This window comes from Mercenaria mercenaria, chromosome 15, assembly GCF_021730395.1.
Source record: "Mercenaria mercenaria strain notata chromosome 15, MADL_Memer_1, whole genome shotgun sequence".
Lineage (NCBI taxonomy): Eukaryota > Metazoa > Mollusca > Bivalvia > Venerida > Veneridae > Mercenaria > Mercenaria mercenaria.
In genome coordinates this window covers 36,533,039-36,552,496 of record NC_069375.1, presented here as the reverse complement: position 1 = coordinate 36,552,496, position 19,458 = coordinate 36,533,039, and the positions used below count along the sequence as shown (strand labels likewise).

The following is a 19,458-nucleotide window of genomic DNA, read 5'->3' as shown; positions in this document are numbered from 1 at the left end:
ACTGTGGTACACATTCATGCCAAGTTATTTGAAAATCCATACATCGATGACAAAGATATGGGCCGGACACGCCCATCAATGCACTATCCTTTAACATCCAAGTGTGACCTTGACCTTTGAGCTACAGACCTGGGTCTTGCGCGTGACACGTCGTCTTACTGTGGTACACATTCATGCCAAGTTATTTCAAAATCCATCCATCGATGACAAAGATATGGACCGGACACGCCCATCAATGCACTATCCTTTAACGTCTAAGTGTGACCTTGACCTCTGAGCTACAGACCTGGGTCTTGCGCGTGACACGTCGTCTTACTCTGGTACACATTCATGCCAAGTTATTTGAAAATCCATCCATGGATGACAAAGATATGGACCGGACACCCCCATCAATGCACTACCCTTTAACGTCTAAGTGTGACCTTGACCTTTGAGCTACGGACCTGGGTCTTGCGTGCGACACGTCGTCTTACTGTGGTACACATCCATGCCAAGTTATTTGAAAATCCATCCATCGATGACAAAGATATGGACCGGACACGCCCATCAATGCACTATCCTTTAACGTCTAAGTGTGACCTTGACCTTTGAGCTACTGACCTGGGTCTTGCGCGCGACACGTCGTCTTACTGTGGTACACATTCATGCCAAATTATTTGAAAATCCATCCATCGATGACAAAGATATGGACCGGACACGAAAATTGCGGACAGACTGACAGACTGACAGACGGTTCAAAAACTATATGCCTCCCTTCGGGGGCATAAAAAGCGCTGCTTTCAATACTGCACATGAACTATTACAGTTTGATTCATTAAGGGAGGTAACAAAACACAATAGATTCAATAAAACTTTCTACTTTGCTCATCAGTATCCAAACCTTTGACAAAAATTAGAGAAAACAGCCACATTTTAAACAACGGCATTATAAGCCCTTAAGTTTTGAGAGAAAAAAATAATAAAACATAATTATATTTTATATATTCATGTTGATACTTAAAATACTTGACTTTTAACTCCCATACAGTAAACCTTGATTTGAACAGCAGTTGAATGACATAAAATGTTGTTCAAGTATTTCCAAAACTCTTCAGGTATACATGATTTCAGAAACGTCTACACTGAGTGCACTGTACAAATGTTGTATAACTGGGTTATTTCTAACACAAGCTATACCGTGAAATTTTATAACTCCATGATTGGTATAAAATTTTATGGTTTTGACCAAAACAGCTATTTTGTAAGGACACAAATTTGTGGATTTCAAATTTTCAAGATAGATAAAAAGCTTTTTTTTTTTTTTATTATTATTTTGCTTGACAGAAACAAAGAACCTCAGAGAAAATAAAAGATGTCCCATTTTCAATTCTTCTGGAATTTTAAGAATTTTTTTATATCGCTAACATATCTTTATTTTTCACAAATAAAAGGCATGCAATCAAGCATCTATATATCATACAATCAAACTATGTGTCAGAACACCATTCATTAAACCGGCATTATAAAACAAGAGGGTCATTGACCCTAAAGCGCTCACCTGTGTACAAGGCTTCAAGTGTCTTTGTATAAGTACAGAGTTAGGTTTCTTCTATGTTAGCCTATATTATATTATATACATGTAACACACACTTTTGAACCTAGGGCAATAATTTGAATAATTATGGTAGACATTACAAATCTGATATCACATGCCAAATATCAAGGCTCTGTCTATTACTGATTCAGAGAAGAAAAGTGACCACGCCCCCTGGCAGCCATGTTTTTAGGCAAATCGGAATAATTTGAACAATCTTGGTAGAGGGTCACACAAGAAATATTTGTATAAAATTATTTTAAAATCGGTCTTGCAGTTTCAAACAAGAAGACGTTTAAATTTTCCACTATATACATATAGGGAAAAATGACCACGCCCTCTGGCGGCCATGTTTTTTGACAAATCAAAATACAAATGTAATTTAAACAATGTTGGTAGAGGGTCACACAAGGACCATTTGTGTAAAATTATTCTAAAATCGGGCAGGCAGTTTCACACAAGAAGATTTTTAAAGTTTCCACTATATACATATAGGGAAAAGTGACCACGCCCTCTGGCGGCCATATTTTTTAATGAATCAAAATAATTTGAACAATTCTGGTAGAGGGTCACACAAGGACCACTTGTGTAAAATTATTCTAAAATCGGGCAAGCAGTTTCACATGAGAAGATTTTTAAAGTTTCCACTATATACATATAAGGAAAAGTGACCATGCCCTCTGGCGGCCATGTTTTTTGCAAATCAAAATAATTTGAACAATCTTGGTAGAGGGTCACTCAAGGACCATTTGTGTAAAATTATTCTAAAATTGGGCAAGCAGTTTCATACAAGAAGATTTTTAAAGTTTCCACTATATACATATAGGGAAAAGTGACCACGCCCTCTGGCGCCCATGTTTTTTAACGAATCGGTATAATTTGAACAATCTTGGTACAAGGACCATTTGTATAAAATTATTTCAAAATCAGACCATCTGTTTAGGAGGAGATGTCTTTAAGTTTTTTCTATTTTTAGCTCTGGCAACCAAGCAGAACCGTTTGAAAAATTTTGGTAGAGGACTACCCAAGGAACATCATGGCCAAGTTTCATCAAAATCCATTCATTGGTTTTGGAGGAGATGTCGTTTAAACACAAATGTTGACGACGGACAACTTGACGGAGGCACAACAGACACAGCGTGATCACAATCATAAGCTCACCATGAGCACTTTGTGCTCAGGTGAGCTAAAAAGGTGCAATTTCATACATATGTAAATATATGTGTATTTGCTGGATATCATTCTTAAATTAAAGTAAGTGTCCAAGACGTCAAAATTCAGAACGATTTCACATAATTTAGCCATAAAAGTTCTAACTATACTTTTAAAATACAGATCTGAAGTTCTACACAAAATGAGCAACTCAATCAAATTTATCAGACAAATTTTAGTGGATAACTATTATTATAAAAATTTGTGCACGACTTAAGTGTTTTACTATTAATTTTAACTGTGACCCATTATTGAACAACAAATCAGCAGAAACACACGGTAGACACTAAAACATCTTGCTTACATGGTGCTTGATACTGTTCATTTTGTCGTTTGTTTTGTGTTGCTAAAATTCTCTTGAATAGACTAAGTTCATTAAGTTCATCCAGGTAATCCATATAGTTCTTTAGTTCTTTTGCTGCAACTGAAATAGAAAAAATATAGTATACAAGATTTATGTAGCACTCTTTTCATGACAAACATATTCAAAGGTGCATGACATACAAATGCAGCCAGTCTAGGTGTTCCAACATTATCCTCTACTAGTACAGAGCGATCTGACCAGAGGGATAGATCGAGACTCAGACAGTCCAAAATATTTTAGAGACAGGCATGTCTGGCATAGCTCTTTGCAAATAGACAGCCTGGATCGTTAAAGTGCCCAGTGTAAAGTAATGATACACAAGACAGAAGTTATCTTTCCCGGGAAGTACCAGTACTGGCCTCTTAGATGGGTTGGAGAAACTCAAGAACATCTCAGAAATTTCTGATATTTCAACCACAATAAACAAGAGCTGTTGCAGGAGACAGCGCGCTCGACTATTTCGATGCTGGATAGTGAAACTGGGCACATCTGAGGAAACTGGAGCTGTCACTGGAGTGTTTAATGACTTCAATGGTGGATGAAGATATTGCACAATAGCTTGAGTCTGTATCAAAAACATTAATTAATAAGAGAGGTAAAGATAAAGTGTATCAAAACACTATATAAGTATAATTGTAAGCAAAAAAGGGGGCATAATTCATAAAATATTGGTGCAAGAGTTATACATGTTGTGTCACATGATGTGGGTGATGATGTGGAACAACTAATTCAAGTTTGAATCAAATCCATTTTGTAATAACTGAGATATAGTGATATTATGCATCAAAATTAACCTTAAATTCTAAGTAAAAGGGGGCATAATTCATGAAAAATTGGTGCCAGACTTCTGCACCTTGTGTCATATGATGTGGGTGATAAGGTGGGACAATATTTTAAGTTTGAATCAAATCCATTTAGTAATAACTGAGACAGAGTGAAATTCTTAGTAAAAAGGGGGATAATTCATGAAATATTGGTGCAAGAGTTATGGCCCTTGTATCATATGATGTGAGTGATGATTTTGAACAACTGTTTTAAGTTTGAATCAAATCCATATATGAATAACTGAGATATAGCGAAAGTGCATCAAAACTTTAACCTGAAATTCTAAGTAAAAAGGGGGGATAATTCATTAAATATTGGTACCAGAGTTATGAGCCTTGTGTCATATGATGTGGGAGATGATGTGGACCAACTTCTTTCAGTTTAAATCAAATCCATTTAGGAATAACTGAGATAGAGTGAAAGTGCATCAAAACTTTAACCTGAAATTCTAAGTAAAAAGGGGGGATAATTCATAAAATATTAGTGTGAGAGTTATGGCCCTTGTGCCATATGATGTGGGTGATAATGAGGAATAACTGTTTTAAGTTTAAAGCAAATCCATCAAGTAATTACAGAGATAAGGAGAAAAAAAGACGCCGATGCCGGGGTGAGTAGGATAGCTCTCCATATACTTCGTATTGTCGAGCTAAAAAGGAAAAACAAACACAAAATGTCATAATTTAGGTACTTGTAACTATAAAAGAATCAACTGTATCTTTTCTAAAACACCAAAGTACCTGTACCATTCCATCTTCCAAATACTGGGTTCTGCATAACTTGTATGATGCAGTGTAATATATATATATATATATATATATTCATCATGAAAGAATTATTATAATAATTTATTTTTTATTACTATATTAATAATATTCAAAATTTGTGGACAACCTTTCTTTAATACTGCCCAACTTTTCAAAAAATCTAGTCTTCTTTTATTAATATTATTGATTTTTATTCATTTTTTCAAAAATCTTTTATTTATTTATTTATTTGGGTTTTACGGCGCACCAACACAGAATAGGCTATATGGCGCTAAACAGGACTACAAATTTTGATTCCACATCTCATTTACATTGAAATAAAAACGAGGTATGGAATCAAAATCTGCATACCTGCTGGAATCACAGAGTTACTGCACAACCAAGTATCTTTAATATTACGTCAAAGAATATTCAGTGATTTCAGAATATTGAATCATGTGACATCTACACATCAACGCTTCCTATCACTTTAACATTACATACGAAAGCATAAAACTGAAATTAATGTAATAAACAATTCATTTAGTTCAATTTATTAAATCAAATCATAATATCAACACAAGTAAGTTCCACACTTAATTAATGCCTTCATAGTGTTGCAGTTATTATGTGAGTAATGCACCAACTTAAAATCTACAACCATCGCTCTCATAGGGCCAGGAAATGATAGTTCTTTAAATTTAATCTTAGATTTAATACAATAAACAAAATGTTAAACCCTCTGCAACATACATGTACAATGGTTCATGAGAATGCCCACACAATAATCTGGGTATTGTGGTTAAGCCCTGGCTTATTTTTCAGCTCAACTTACTGTCTAATGTTGTCAGGGTAAGCGAGGGCAGTGGAGAAAATGTTACAAACTTGTTCTTTCCTCTATTGTGACTATATAATAAAATAAATAATTAGAATGTAACTAGAAAGTCAGAATTTATACAACATGTAAGTTAACTAAGTCAGTTGCATGCATAATAAGACAGAATATATTTTTAATCTTAGGTTTACATTAATTTGTAACTTCTTGTCTTGCTCTACTTTACTGTATATAATTGTGTGCAGTTTTTCTTTCCAGTCATTATCGAAGAATGTAATTTTAGCATGACATCAAGTAATATTGTGTTATAATATTTCATCCTAGCAAATTTAAAGTTATTTTCATCCATATTTTTCCATCAATACAAATTGTAAACAGAATGGATTTAAATAACAAGACAATCATACAGTAGACTCTTGCAATATATTGAGTTACTCAGATAATTGTCTGAAGTTCAGAAACAATTACACAGATATTTATAATGTAACTAATACAAGTAAATAAATATTTTTTTAGCTTGTTCAAAATGTGCTACATTCAAGTAAAAGTGAATATTAAATATCTTTAATGGTTTTATTTCTATATAAAATTATTAATCAATAAATTCAAATAGTGTCAATATCAGAACACCTGCTATGCTCTCACCTCTCCATGCCAGATGTTGTGCTGGTGCGGTCAGTTCAGGACTGTTAAAGTAGATTAATTTAATATTCAATACTTTTAACATATTTAATTGAGATAAAAAAAATCAAAGTCTTAGGTAACGCTTAGAAACTGACAATACCAGCTATGTGTACCTATAATTGTCAGATCAACATTATTCATGCCGGACATGCCCCGATAGTTATAACTTAAAGACATCTTTACTTATAATTTTAAAGCTTAGTTAAAACTCTATAAATTCACTTAAAAGAAATTACATGAACAAGAGCTGTCACTAATGGTGACAAATGCCCCCCCGCAGTGCCTTGACCTTTGACCTGGTGACCCTGACCTTGGACCTGGTGACCCTGACCTTTGACCTGGTGACCCCAATGTCAGTAGGGGTTGTGTACTCAGTAAGTACTATCAGCATGTGTAGTTTGAAGGTCCTGGGTGCAGTGGTTCCCGAGTAAAGTGCCTTCATGCAAAAAGTTAACGTTGTGACGAACAAACTAACAGACGGACAGTTGAAAACTAATATGCCTCCCTTCGGGGGCATAAAAATTATGCTTCAAATTACATTCAATTCTTTCTGTATAGTATTATGGAAATGAAATATCTCTCTATGCCTTTTTAATCTTTCAAAAACATTTTACACACCCGGATATATTTGTATGAAACAGTGTGAAACTTTGATTTAAATAACTTGCACATCCTGGATGAATATTAAAGTTGTTTTGCATAGATTTAGCTAAACTGATAGCATACATGGGTTTTATTTAACATATACAATGTACAGTAAGAAGATGCTGTATTTAACAAGACTCATAATTGCCCAGCAATGAAAGTTGCGACTGGAAGGGGCATTTGTCATAGTTGCTGCCATAGTATCATAACCACATTTTTTATATTGAAATTAGATTGAATAAACTGCATATTCTTCAATGACCTACCATCTTTAAGTCAGGTTTCATGAAAAAAAAAAAAACTGTTAAAAATAACCTATCTACTGTGTATGTCAGATGGACAGACAGACAACCAAAAATACAGATAAAGACACAAAATAAATTTGAAAAATAACAAGAGCTGTCCGTAAGACAGCGCTCTCGACTTTTCTCAGTGCTTGGCTCTGAATTAGAGCTTTGCCAGTAAAAAAAAAATTCAAGTTTAAAAGGGACATAACTCTGTCAAAATTCAATCAGAGTTATGGGAATTTTGTCTCCTGGTGTAGACTTTGATAGTAAATAACCATTTTGAGTTTCAAGTCAAAATCTTTAATAGTAACAGAGATATTTGACTTTATCAAAGATTTTAACCAAAAAATCTAAGTTAAAAAGGGACATAATTCTGTCAAAATTCAAATCAGAGTTATGAGGATTGTTTCTCTTGGTGTAGACTTTGATGGTAAACAAGTATTTTAAGTTTCAAGTTAAAAGCTTTGATAGTAACAGAGATATTTGACTTTATCAAAAACTTTAACCAAAAATTCTAAGTTAAAAAGGGACATAATTCTGTAAAAATTCAAATCAGAGCTATGTGAATTGTGTTTCCCAGTGTAGATTTTGATAGTAAATAACTATTTTGAGTTTCAAGTCAAATTTAAGCTTTAATAGTAACAGAGATATTTGACTTTATCAATAATTTTAACAAAAAATTCTAAGTTAAAAATGGGCATAATTCTGTCAAAATTCAATCAGAATAACGGGGATTGTTTCTCCTGGTGTAGACTTTGATAGTAAATAACTATTTTAAGTTTCAAGTCAATAGCTTTGAAAGTAACAGAGATATTTGACTTGATCAAAAACTTTAACAAACGGCGACGCCGACGCCGGGGCGAGTACAATAGCTCTACTTTTTCTTCAAAAAGTTGAGCTAAAAATGATTTGTATATTTTACAATTCCTTTCTAGCAATTCTCTGTCCTAGGTTTTATGAAGAAAAAATTTGTTTTTAATAACTTTTTAAATCTATGACAGAATCCACCATTTGACTGACAGGACAGACAGATAGAGGAATGAAACAAAGAAGGGAGAAAATGAAATAATGACCGACCAGATATGTGTGGGGGAGGTGCAGATAGTGAAAAGGAGCTATTAAAAAAACAAGAGCTGTCGGAGGACAGCAACGCTCGACTATTCAACAGCCTTGTCGACTGAATGAATACGAAAGTCGAAAAAGGGGCATAATTTAAAAAAAGCAAAATAGGGTTATGGAACCTGCATAGTGCTTATCAGCTCATGACAGTGGACAAGTGTGTGAAGTTTCAATCCATTCCCATTAGAGGGTACTGAGATACCAGCCTACATATAAGAATTTAACCCAAAACTCCTAAGTTTAAAAAGGTGCATAATTTTGTAAAATGCAAAGTTGAGTTATTGACCCTTTGCACTGCATGTCATATCATGACAGTGAACAAGTGTGTGAAGTTTCAATCCTTTCCCATTAGTGGATACTGAGATACCAGCTTACATACAAAACCTTAACCAAAAAATTCTAAGTCGAAAAAGGGGCATAATTTTGTAAAAAAGCAAAATAGAGTTATGGAACCTGCTTTGTGCATGTCAGATCATGACAGTGAACAAGTGTGTGAAGTTTCAATCCATTCCAATTAGTGAGTACTGAGATACCAGCTTACATACAAAACCTTAACCAAAAAAATTCTAAGTCGAAAAAGGGGCATAATTTTGTAAAAAAGCAAAATAGAGTTATGGACCTGTGCAATGTAAGTCAGTTTATCACAGTGAATAAGTGTGTGAAGTTTCAATCCATTCCCACAAGTGGTTACTGAGATACCAGCTTACATACAAAACCTTAACCAAAAATTTCTAAGTCGAAAAAGGGGCATAATTTTGTAAAAAAGCAAAATAGAGTTATGGGACCTGTGCAGTGTAAGTCAGTTTATCACAGTGAATAAGTGTGTGAAGTTTCAATCCATTCCCACAAGTGGTTACTGAGATACCAGCTTACATACAAAACCTTAACCAAAAATTTCTAAGTCGAAAAAGGGGCATAATTTTGTAAAAAAGCAGAATAGAATTATGGGACCTGTGCAATGTAAGTCAGTTTATCACAGTGAATAAGTGTGTGAAGTTTCAATCCATTCCCACATGTGGTTGCTGAGATACCAGCTTACATACAAAACTTAACCAAATCGGGACGCGGACGCGGACGCGGACGCCGACGCGGACGCCGACGCATGGGCGAGTCCAATAGCTCTACTATTCTATGAATAGTCGAGCTAAAAAATTTACCGGTAATTTGCTTGGCATAAAATTCTTTGTTTTTCAACCAAAAAACTTTTGTATTTCACACTGACAGGTTTTCAAGGATTTCATATTTTAAACACAAAATAAACAGGAACCTTATCTGCTGATTTGGAGAATTTCTTGTGGGTTGGGGGAACCATGAAAATTAATCCCAATGTTACAGTATGTATAAATTTATTGTGTTGTTAAGTTCTGGCTGCCTCCAGCAGCCTACATTAATTATGTCAATAACCATTAGCATGATCAGTGCATGTACTAAACAAAAATATTGACTAATTTACAAATATAATCCCCTTGGTGGATATCTCTGGGCAAATTTATGTAGGAGGATTTCGGTTTACATTTATCAACCTTGTGTTTACATCAAATAGGATATAACATTCATCTATTTATATAACAAATTTCAGATAAAAGTTTGAACATTTACAAATCTGACTTAAATGTACACACAGTTTATTTTCTGGTTTATTTCTTTAAATATCAGTCTTTTAGTTGTTTATTGAAATATAACAATGTATTATATTTGAAACTTTATCACGGGTGGGCACCCTGATGGAACCACTGGTCAACATTCCTTAAGCTGAAGCTATGTGCGAAGTTTGAGAGCATTTTGAGAAACCTGCTTACATGCAAAACTTTAACCCGAAACAAAGGGCATAATTTTGACAAAATAAAAGCCATAGTTATGTAACTTGCACTGTTTGGTCAACTCATGATTCCAACAACATATGTTAAGTTCGAAATCATTTGGCCTGGTAGTTCTTGAGAAACATGCATACATGCAAACTTTCTGTGATGCAGATGTGGATGCCAACAACAGAGTAACAACAATTATAGCTCTACTATTCAAAAAATTTCAATTAATTTGAGCTAAAATCTGTCCCGCCTGACCACATAACATGACATTTTAATTAAAAACAGTTTCAATTATAAAGCTATCAAAATTGATCAATATAAATCTTTTATCATTTTTTTTCCACAAATAACATCGGGATTAAAGATAAATTAAAATGCATACATTCAAATATTTGCCTAACTAGTGACTTTAGCTTGTTATTACAAGTTCATAACATTAACCATTTCTTACAAAACATCCAAGATAAAAAGATTTCAGCTTATTTCAGTCCAAAGGATCTCTTTATTGTGTACTTTTGTCCAGAGTGCAAAATGTAACTCCAAACCATTTACTTTGACAGTAAAAATCAGTATAATATTATACATGGTCATGGCAATAACTTGTTCATTCGAAAAAATTACAATATCACAAATCATTTACCATCGAAACCTAGTTTAATGTTGTATTTTAACAAAATGACTGTCAACTATAGAAATTCAATTGAAAACATTTGCAAGAAGATTTTAGATTAACTCAAAATATTCGTAAAATTTATACATCAAATACCTATAAAATACAACCTTGAGCTGTCCATACGACAGCATGCTCGACTTTTCTCAGTGCTTGATTTGCCAGTAAAAGGGGCATAAATCTGTCAAAATTCTAATCAGAGTTATAGAGATTACTCCTTATGGTGTAGCCTTTGATAGTAAATAAATATTTTAAGTTTCAAGTCAAAAGCTTTGATAGTAACAGAGATATTTGACTTTATCAAAAACTTTAACAAAACAATTCAAAGTTAAAAAGGGGCATAAATCTGTCAAAATTCAAATCAGAGTTATGGGGACTGTTTCTCCTGCTGTAGACTGTGATAGTAAATAACTATTTCATGTTTCAAGTCAATAGCTCTGATAGTAACAGAGATATTTGACTTGATCAAAAACTTTGACCAACAGCGATGCCGACACCGTCAATCTGAAAATTCTTATATGATTATGAATGTTGATAGGATCAAAGCTCCAAATTCTCCAGACAATCAAATGATCTTGAATTTTGATTCTGTTTATTAATTCTTTGAATATATGAAATAATTATGCAGCTTTTCAGATTTAACATTTATCCTGTTTTCTCCTATTCTCGGGGGCCTAAGGGGTTGTTTTTATTCCCAGTAACAGATTAACCATTTCATAAACAGCATTTGGGTGTTATTTTATAGAAAATTCACTTGTCTTTCAGATGGAGTCATAAAATGTTACAGAAATTATCTCATTTAATTATTTTGTTACTGTATTTGAAGTCACCCTCACCCGCAGAAATGGACCAAGAGTTTCTCGTATTCCCGTGGATTTAGATTTGACTTTTCATCACAAGTAAGTTGTAGAATTTAAAACATTAAAATTATCATTGTGTAATAAAAAGATATATTCTGTAGAAAATACATCAAGAAATATGACAATTAATTGCATAATCAATAATTTATGGTAAATTTGCTAACACCACCAGAAAAAAATAAGGATTTTTTTGAAAATTGAGTAAAATGCTGATAGTTTCGTCAATATGCGTTCAAATCACTTGAAATTTTCAATGTGTCAGTTTTGTACCATTCCTGACTAAAAAATAACAAACATTAAATTATTTGACAACTTTAAAAACAGGGATACTAGTAAGCCACCAGTGATAGTCTTGAACTCTTGAAATTAATGCATTCATCAGCAGCCTTTTTTTCCCATAAGTCATCCTGCAGGTTAACAGACAACAGTACTGCCATTCTCACTTTCTATTTGTATCAATGAGAGAAATTCACCTAAAACTGCAATTTAATCCCATAAAGTACCTGTCATTCCAATTTTTAATTTCAATTTTCACTCTGCAAATGTCACAATATCTCCTTCACCACAGATCTGCTAGATCCAGGAAATTGAAAGAGGGAGGAAAGTTTTCAAAGCTTATTGCTCCAACAGCTGCATTCATTTCTACCAAGTCTGACTTAGAATGTACAGGTATACATGACATTGTAAAAGGACAAAAAGTATGAAAATAAGTAACAAGAGGGCCAAGATGGTCCTAGGTCACTCACCTCAGTAACAAACCATAACAGTGCAAACATGTTTTACCTAGTGATTTCATGGACTAATTTTCATTAAGATTGTGCCAAAAATATGGTCTCTTGTGTGTCAACAAGCATTTTCTTTGATTTGACCTAGTTTTTGACCCTACATGACCCAGATTAGAACTCATCCAAGATTTCATGAAAAAAAAAAACACATTCTGACAATTTTCAGGAAGATTTTCCTTTGATTTGACCTAGTGACCAGTTTTTGACCCCATGTGTCCCAGATTTGAAATCATCCAAAACTTACGTTAACAAACATTCTGACCAAGGTTTATGAAGATTGAATACAAAATGTGCCCCCTAGTGTGTAAACAAAAAGCTTATTCTTTGATTTGACCTGGTTGCCTACATTTGTAGTTTTTGACCCCACATGACCCAGTTAAAAACACATCCGAGATTTCGTGCAGACAAACATTCTGACCAAGTTTCATGCACAAAAAATGAAAAATGCAGCCCCTATTGCATGCACACGGTTTTCTTTGATTTTAACATGTGGCTAGTTTTTGGCCCCAGATGATCCAGATTCGAACTTGGGCTAAAGATCATCATTTTGACCAAGTTTCATGAAGATAGGGTCATAAACGTGGCCTCTGGAGTGTTATCAAGCTTGTCCTTTGATTTGACCGGATGACCTAGTTTCTGACCCCACTTGACCCAGGTTCCAAACTGACCTAGAGGTCATCAAAACAAACATTCTGACCAATTCTCATGAGTTTCAAACTTAAACTGTGGACTCTAGAGTGTTAACAAGATTTTCCTTTGATCTGGCCTAGTGAGTCAAGTGACATAGTTTTTGACCCCACATAACCCAGTTTCAAACCTGACCTAGTGATCATCAAGACAAACATTCTGACCAAGTTTCATAAAGATTGAGTCACAACTGTGGCCTCTAGTGTTCACAAGCTTTTCCTTTGATTTGTCTGAGTGACCTAGTTTTTGACCCTACATGACCCAAATTCAAATTTCATCTAGAGGTCATCTAGACAAACATTCTGACCAATTCTCATGAGTTCCAAACTTAAATTGTGGCCTCTAGACATGCTAGAGTGTTAACAAGATTTTCCTTTGATCTGGCCTACTAGTGACCTAGTTTTTGAACCCACATGACCCAGAATAAATTTGACCAAGAGATCACAGCATGCCCACTCATTTTTAAAGTTGAGGGTACATGTACCCCCTGCTTTTGCAAAATAGGGGTACACTTCAAAATTTGGGGGTACACTACATGGCAGATCTGAACATTTTCTATTTAACTACTGAAATTTGTATATTACATGTTTTTTTGTTGTTTTTTGTTTTTGTTTTTTTTTTCATACAGAACTCTCGTGGGTGGGGTATAACAGATGAGATAATTTTAGAAAATGTAAAATGTTTTTCCAAAGTTAAGATAGGAAATTCTGAATCAAAAGACCCCTCCCTATATCATACTAAATATAAATAAGTTTTCAGCAAGGTTCATGTATTCCCAATTTCGTGAACGGAACACGATTCGTCCGAAATAACATACAGTCAACTGAAGACTGGTAAAATTCGTCCATCAATAATAAATGCCCAAACTATTACAGATATGCAATGTGTATCAAAATTGCAGTTAAATATCGAAAAATAAAATACTGTTAACCTTTTGCTGAGTTTATTAAAGCTAAAATGCCTTTTTTGCGTTTTGTATCCATTCCTTTTTTGCACACGACCCGTGTGACGTTCGACTAAAACATTTACCAAACTGCTGTATACAGCTGACAATTACGCCGAGAATTTGGTGATGGAAACGAAATTATAACGTTCGTGGACCGGATGTGCGTTTTAGACCATACCAAACAATTGGCAGGTGCGCGATGAAATAAACAGCGATTTTGCAGCTGGACTGGAGTTCCGAATCTCTGCGTGCATGTACCCCCAACAAGTGATTTTTATGCGTGCATTTGATATTTTGTACGTGATTCACGTACTGCAGTGCGTGAATGGACATGCTGGATCATTAAGACAAACATTCTGACAAAGTTTCATAAAGATTGGGTCACAACTGTGGCCTCTAGAGTGTTCACAAGATTTTCCTTTGATCTGGCCTAGTGACCTAGTTTTTGACCCCACATGACCCAGTTTCGAACCTCACCTAGAGATCACCAAGACAAACATTCTGACAAAGTTTCATAAAGATTGAATCACAACTGTGGCCTCTAGAGTGTTCACAAGGCAAATGTTGATGGAGACGCACGACTGACGCCGGACAATGACCGGTCATAATAGCTCAACATGAGCACTGAGCTAAAAAGCCAGAAAAAAGACATTTCCGTTGCAAATATTGAAATAATGTTTTTAAACTTTGGTTACTGATTTCTTAGTTTTCATCATTTCACCATTATAAAATGTTTAGCCACTCTTGTTTTTACTGGTTGAAATACAGTAACTGTTATTAAACTATTGTGATTAAGGTTTGAATTCAGCATACATGTACATGTAGCATTTGTTCACAGGTACAATGTAAATATATAATATTGCTGTCTTAAGCAAACAAAAATGATAAATATTTAATTGATTCATTACACTTTTCTGAAACAAATTGATTACCGGACGCCTAGAAAAACCCTAAACATGCTAAAGGCTAGGCATTGAGTTGCAGGACGGCTTCCTTTTTTAAACACACAATATAGAGGTACATTTTGTACACAACTGGAAGCCTAACAGTCAGGCCGTAAAAGTTTTTATGATATATACGGTAGCCAGAATTTTGCTGCATTTTTTTCAATAATTTTATACAAATAGTCAGATACATTGTAGTACCACTACAAAGCCAGAATAATTTCTAGGCAGAGGCTAGGGGTCTGGTTAATACCGAACCTCTAGACAACCCATACAGGGCTGTCTAGAAGTCCGATATTCAATATGTCATATATTATGAATCAATGTTGGCAAAAAGCCGGTCAGTATGAGTATTGACCGGGCCGGCGGTCAATACTGGTTAAAACCGGTCAATACTGGTCAATACCGGTCAATACTGGTCGATTCAATACTTTGGTCACTCTTGGGTGGTCAATACTGGTTTATTCAACACTTTTACAGAATGCACATTCACAGATTAGAACAGGCTGTAACATTAATGTAAAAATTATAAAGCAATCTGAATAATATAAAATTTTGTTTGTTAAAAAGTAGTGGTCAATACTGGTCGATTCAGTTTTTTTCCTTGGCAATGTGTCCTGACTGTTCAGGCTCAGTTCTGGACAATATACTTAGACTGGTCAGTGGTCAATACTAGTTTTTTCAATGCTTTCGTCACCTTACAGTAGCCTTTATTTTGAATTAATTAAAAAAATTATTACTATACATTACACTCATTGAAATGGGCAGCAGTACTGGTCAATTCAAATTTTGGTCCTACACAGTATCTCTGATCAACACATATAATGGTCAATACTGGTCATTTGAATACTTTGATTGCATAACTAATTTTGTTTTGGTAAAGTTACCATGTTTAAGCACCTCATTAATACAGTGGGATTATTGATCATGACAGCTAATTAGTGACTAGATAGACAGGCCTGCAACATATCATTTATTGTATATTGTAAGACATGGTGTCAATTAGGCAATGTGACACTTGCTATCAAAACACAAACTTCCATGAAAGGGTCCAGTTGTTCACAGCAATTTTTCATTGAATTATATACCAGTAAAAATAATTAGATTTATCACTTGTGAATCAAACACTTAACTGCTACAGTTTATTAAATACTTCCTACATGTACAAATGAAGTTCAGTTAAAGTAGCAGTTTAATGACTAGTATCAACCAGTGATGACAAATTGACCACTTCTGACTAATTTGGAAGTATTAATTTGGTTGCTTGAACTAAATATAATGCATGCAAACACCTTTATCAAGCCCCAAATGCTCTTAACAATCATTATTTAAATTGTTCATAAACTCTGCATAATATCTTAACAGTCAGTATTGACTAATTGACCAGTATTGACCAATCGACCAGTATTGACCGGTATTGACCACTTCAGGGAGTATTGACCGGGGCGGTTTTAACCGGTTAAAACCGCTGGTTAAAACCGGGGGCGGTTTTAACCGCCCAACATTGTTATGAATACTGAGAACAGTATTTACAAAGAGGAGACTAAATTTATCTTTAAAACTGGCAGATGATTTCAAAAGTTTGCTCTGGTATTTTTCTCGTCATTTTAAAGGTCTAGAGGTCCGGTATTCAATATGTCATATCATGAATACTGAGAACAGTATTTACAAAGAGGAGAATATATTTATCTTTAAAAAGGGCAGATGATTTCAAAAGTTTGCTCTCATATTTTTCTCGTCGTGTTAAAATTTCATATTCAATAGATTATGCCTTGAACCCGAGTGAGAGCTAATTATAAATAAAATATTTACCAGGTCCCAGAAAACTTGAGGAAAGTCACAAATTAGCTATACAGCCAAATCTAGCTAATATATATTGCTAGAATTAGCTAAAAACCAATAAAAATAAGGAAGTGTCTAGGGGTACGGATCCGTACCTCTAGAATCTGATTCTAGAGGTACGGATCCGTACCTCTAGACAAGCCTGTTAGGGGTTTTCTAGGGGTACAGACCTCCTTTTTCTAGAGATTTTGGGTTATTTATATCTTAAATTTTGTTGAAAATGAAATAACAACAAAGTCTTAACCAGTCTTCACTTAAAACTTGGATCTAATTGGTTTACAGATACCAGCTTTCGTCCGATTGTTTACCTTCTCTTTCAAAACCTAAATAACCGAGGAACTCCAAATGAATACACTGTTCTGTGCCGATAGGAATTATATAGTTTGTTATCCAATAAACTGTTGATAACAGCTAGATTAATGAATGAATCTATCCCTTAAATGAATTCTATTTGAAATTCAGCAAATAAATAAATAAATTAGGCATAATAATATGCACCAATCTATTTTGTTATTTACCGGTAACAATGTACATTGTCGTATAATGATAATCGGCACGGAACTTTAATAATCAATTAAGCAACATTAAGTAAAAGAAACTGTTTGTGAAAACGTCCCATGTATCTCGTAACGGCAACCAAATGTGTGAAAAACGCGTAAATACATAAGGGCTCATTATCAATTAAAAATAGTTTTCCCCCAACATACTTAAAATTATTTTGTTTAATCTTTATATCTTTTTTTTCTGCCAGTTGGAAACTTCGTGATTTATTTGGTGTTCCTCGGTTATTTACGTTCCGAAAGGAAATGTAACAAATCGGATGAATGTTGTTATAGATCTGTAAACCATTTAGATCCAAGTTTAAGGTGAATTCTGATGAAATGTTATTTGTTATTTCATTTTCATCAAAATTTGAAATGTAAATGACCTTTAATCTCTAGAAAAACGGAGGTCCGTACCCCTAGAAAACCCCTAACAGGCTTGTCTAGAGGTGCGGATCTGTACCTCTAGAATCTGATTCTAGAGGTACGGATCCATATCCCTAGACACTTCCTAAAAATAATGCAAAAAATCTCTGGATACTGCCAACCCCTCTCGCAAGTGTTATAGGCACCTTATACACTGGTAATACAGTACATAATAGTACATGTATATTGACTACTGGTTACCAGACCCTTAGCCACTTCCTAATTTCTAAATTCTAGACACTGCAACAGGTGTAGCCTTTGTGATACCACTGCCAGATATACAAGTTACTGTACTGTAGTCTGTACATAGAGTCAGTGTACCTGGTTTCGCACACTTTTTACACACTTCTTGAAATAAACTGAAATATGTGGAAGCATTTTATTATTTTGCATTTTCAGGCAGAAGAATAGATACATGGCTCTTTATTTATGCACTAGGTTATTCTTCATGTGATAACTGCTCACCACTGTTAGCTCTCCAATATAGCCAGAAAATGACCCATTATTCGGACATATTTGTACCCGGTTTCGCACACCATGACTAAAAATTCTCTAATTCTTTGTACAGTACGGATATTGGTTGAATCGAAATTGCACAACACTGATACTTCTGTAGAAACTGTATTTTTAGCTGTCATTATCATAATGATGTCGCTATACCATGCACAAGCGAGGTACCCTCAGTGGTGTCTAATTTTATGCTGTCTGGGTGATACTTTTACTACACTTTTATATATCTTTGTCTTTTATCAGAATGCCTGCTTGTCGTTTAGAAAACTATAGGAACATTCGAAAGGAGACCTGGTCCCTTGATTTCACCAGTTTAAATTTCTCTTGGCAAGTATTTCAGTACAAGAAACGGAAAATTCTTTGGTGTGCGAAACCGTGAACTGTGCGAAACCGAGTACACTCACTCTATGTATCACTGCCTAAAATTTAAACACGTATTAACAATGCCCTATAATCGCTCTCAATGGAATTAATATATGCAAAAAAATGTTTTGTTTCAGTAACACCACAGGCACAGTCCAAGAAGTTGCCAAGAATAACCAAAAAATCTCACCACTGTTTCTTGCCCCTAGAACCCGACCTCCGGGTCCCTGTAGGACAAGTAAAATCCCTGCAAGTAAAGGCAGCAAGAACATTTTTGACAAATCCATAAATTCGTTTAAATATCACATTTTGAATCCCCTTTTGAAACTACATCCATATTGATCTGTAAATTCAGTTTTCTTATTCTAATGTTTGTTGACGTCAATAGTACACTCAGTCTGGTTACAAATTTTATTCAATAATGCCGTGAGAATTTACAACAAATTATTAAACCAGTCAATAGCGCTCTTCGCTTGTCAACTCGAGTCGTTGCATGATATGTCAATGCAAGTTCATTTTAAGCAATCTTCATGGATAAACACATTCAATCAAATAAATTAGCAGAACAGAATAGAACATATAATTTATTTTGACTTGTACAACGTACATCATCAAACATACAATAATTTCAGTTTTTAACAATAGGCTATACAGTATAGGTCTAATTAACATCTACATCTACATCTACATGATACTTCCAAGAATCATTAACGATTATGACTGGAAGGCGCTTGTCTGGGCAGTGTTAAAAATGAGAAAACTCATTAGGTGCAAAGAATAAAAATTAC

At 34.4% G+C, this 19,458-nt stretch overlaps 1 protein-coding gene across 1 annotated transcript in view; it reads right to left on the bottom strand.

Annotated features, from left to right (window-relative positions):
* The window catches only part of LOC123551166 (neural proliferation differentiation and control protein 1-like), a 60,408-nt gene extending 41,333 nt beyond the window's left edge, over positions 1-19,075 (bottom strand). The window contains exons 1-2 of the mRNA XM_045339900.2: positions 18,861-19,075; positions 3,090-3,209 (exon numbers count right to left, since the gene is read on the bottom strand). Coding sequence (XP_045195835.2) covers positions 3,090-3,209; positions 18,861-18,957 — 217 coding nt within the window. The 5' untranslated portion in view covers positions 18,958-19,075. The remainder of the gene's footprint in view (positions 1-3,089; positions 3,210-18,860) is intronic.
* Positions 19,076-19,458: the final 383 nt, after the last annotated feature.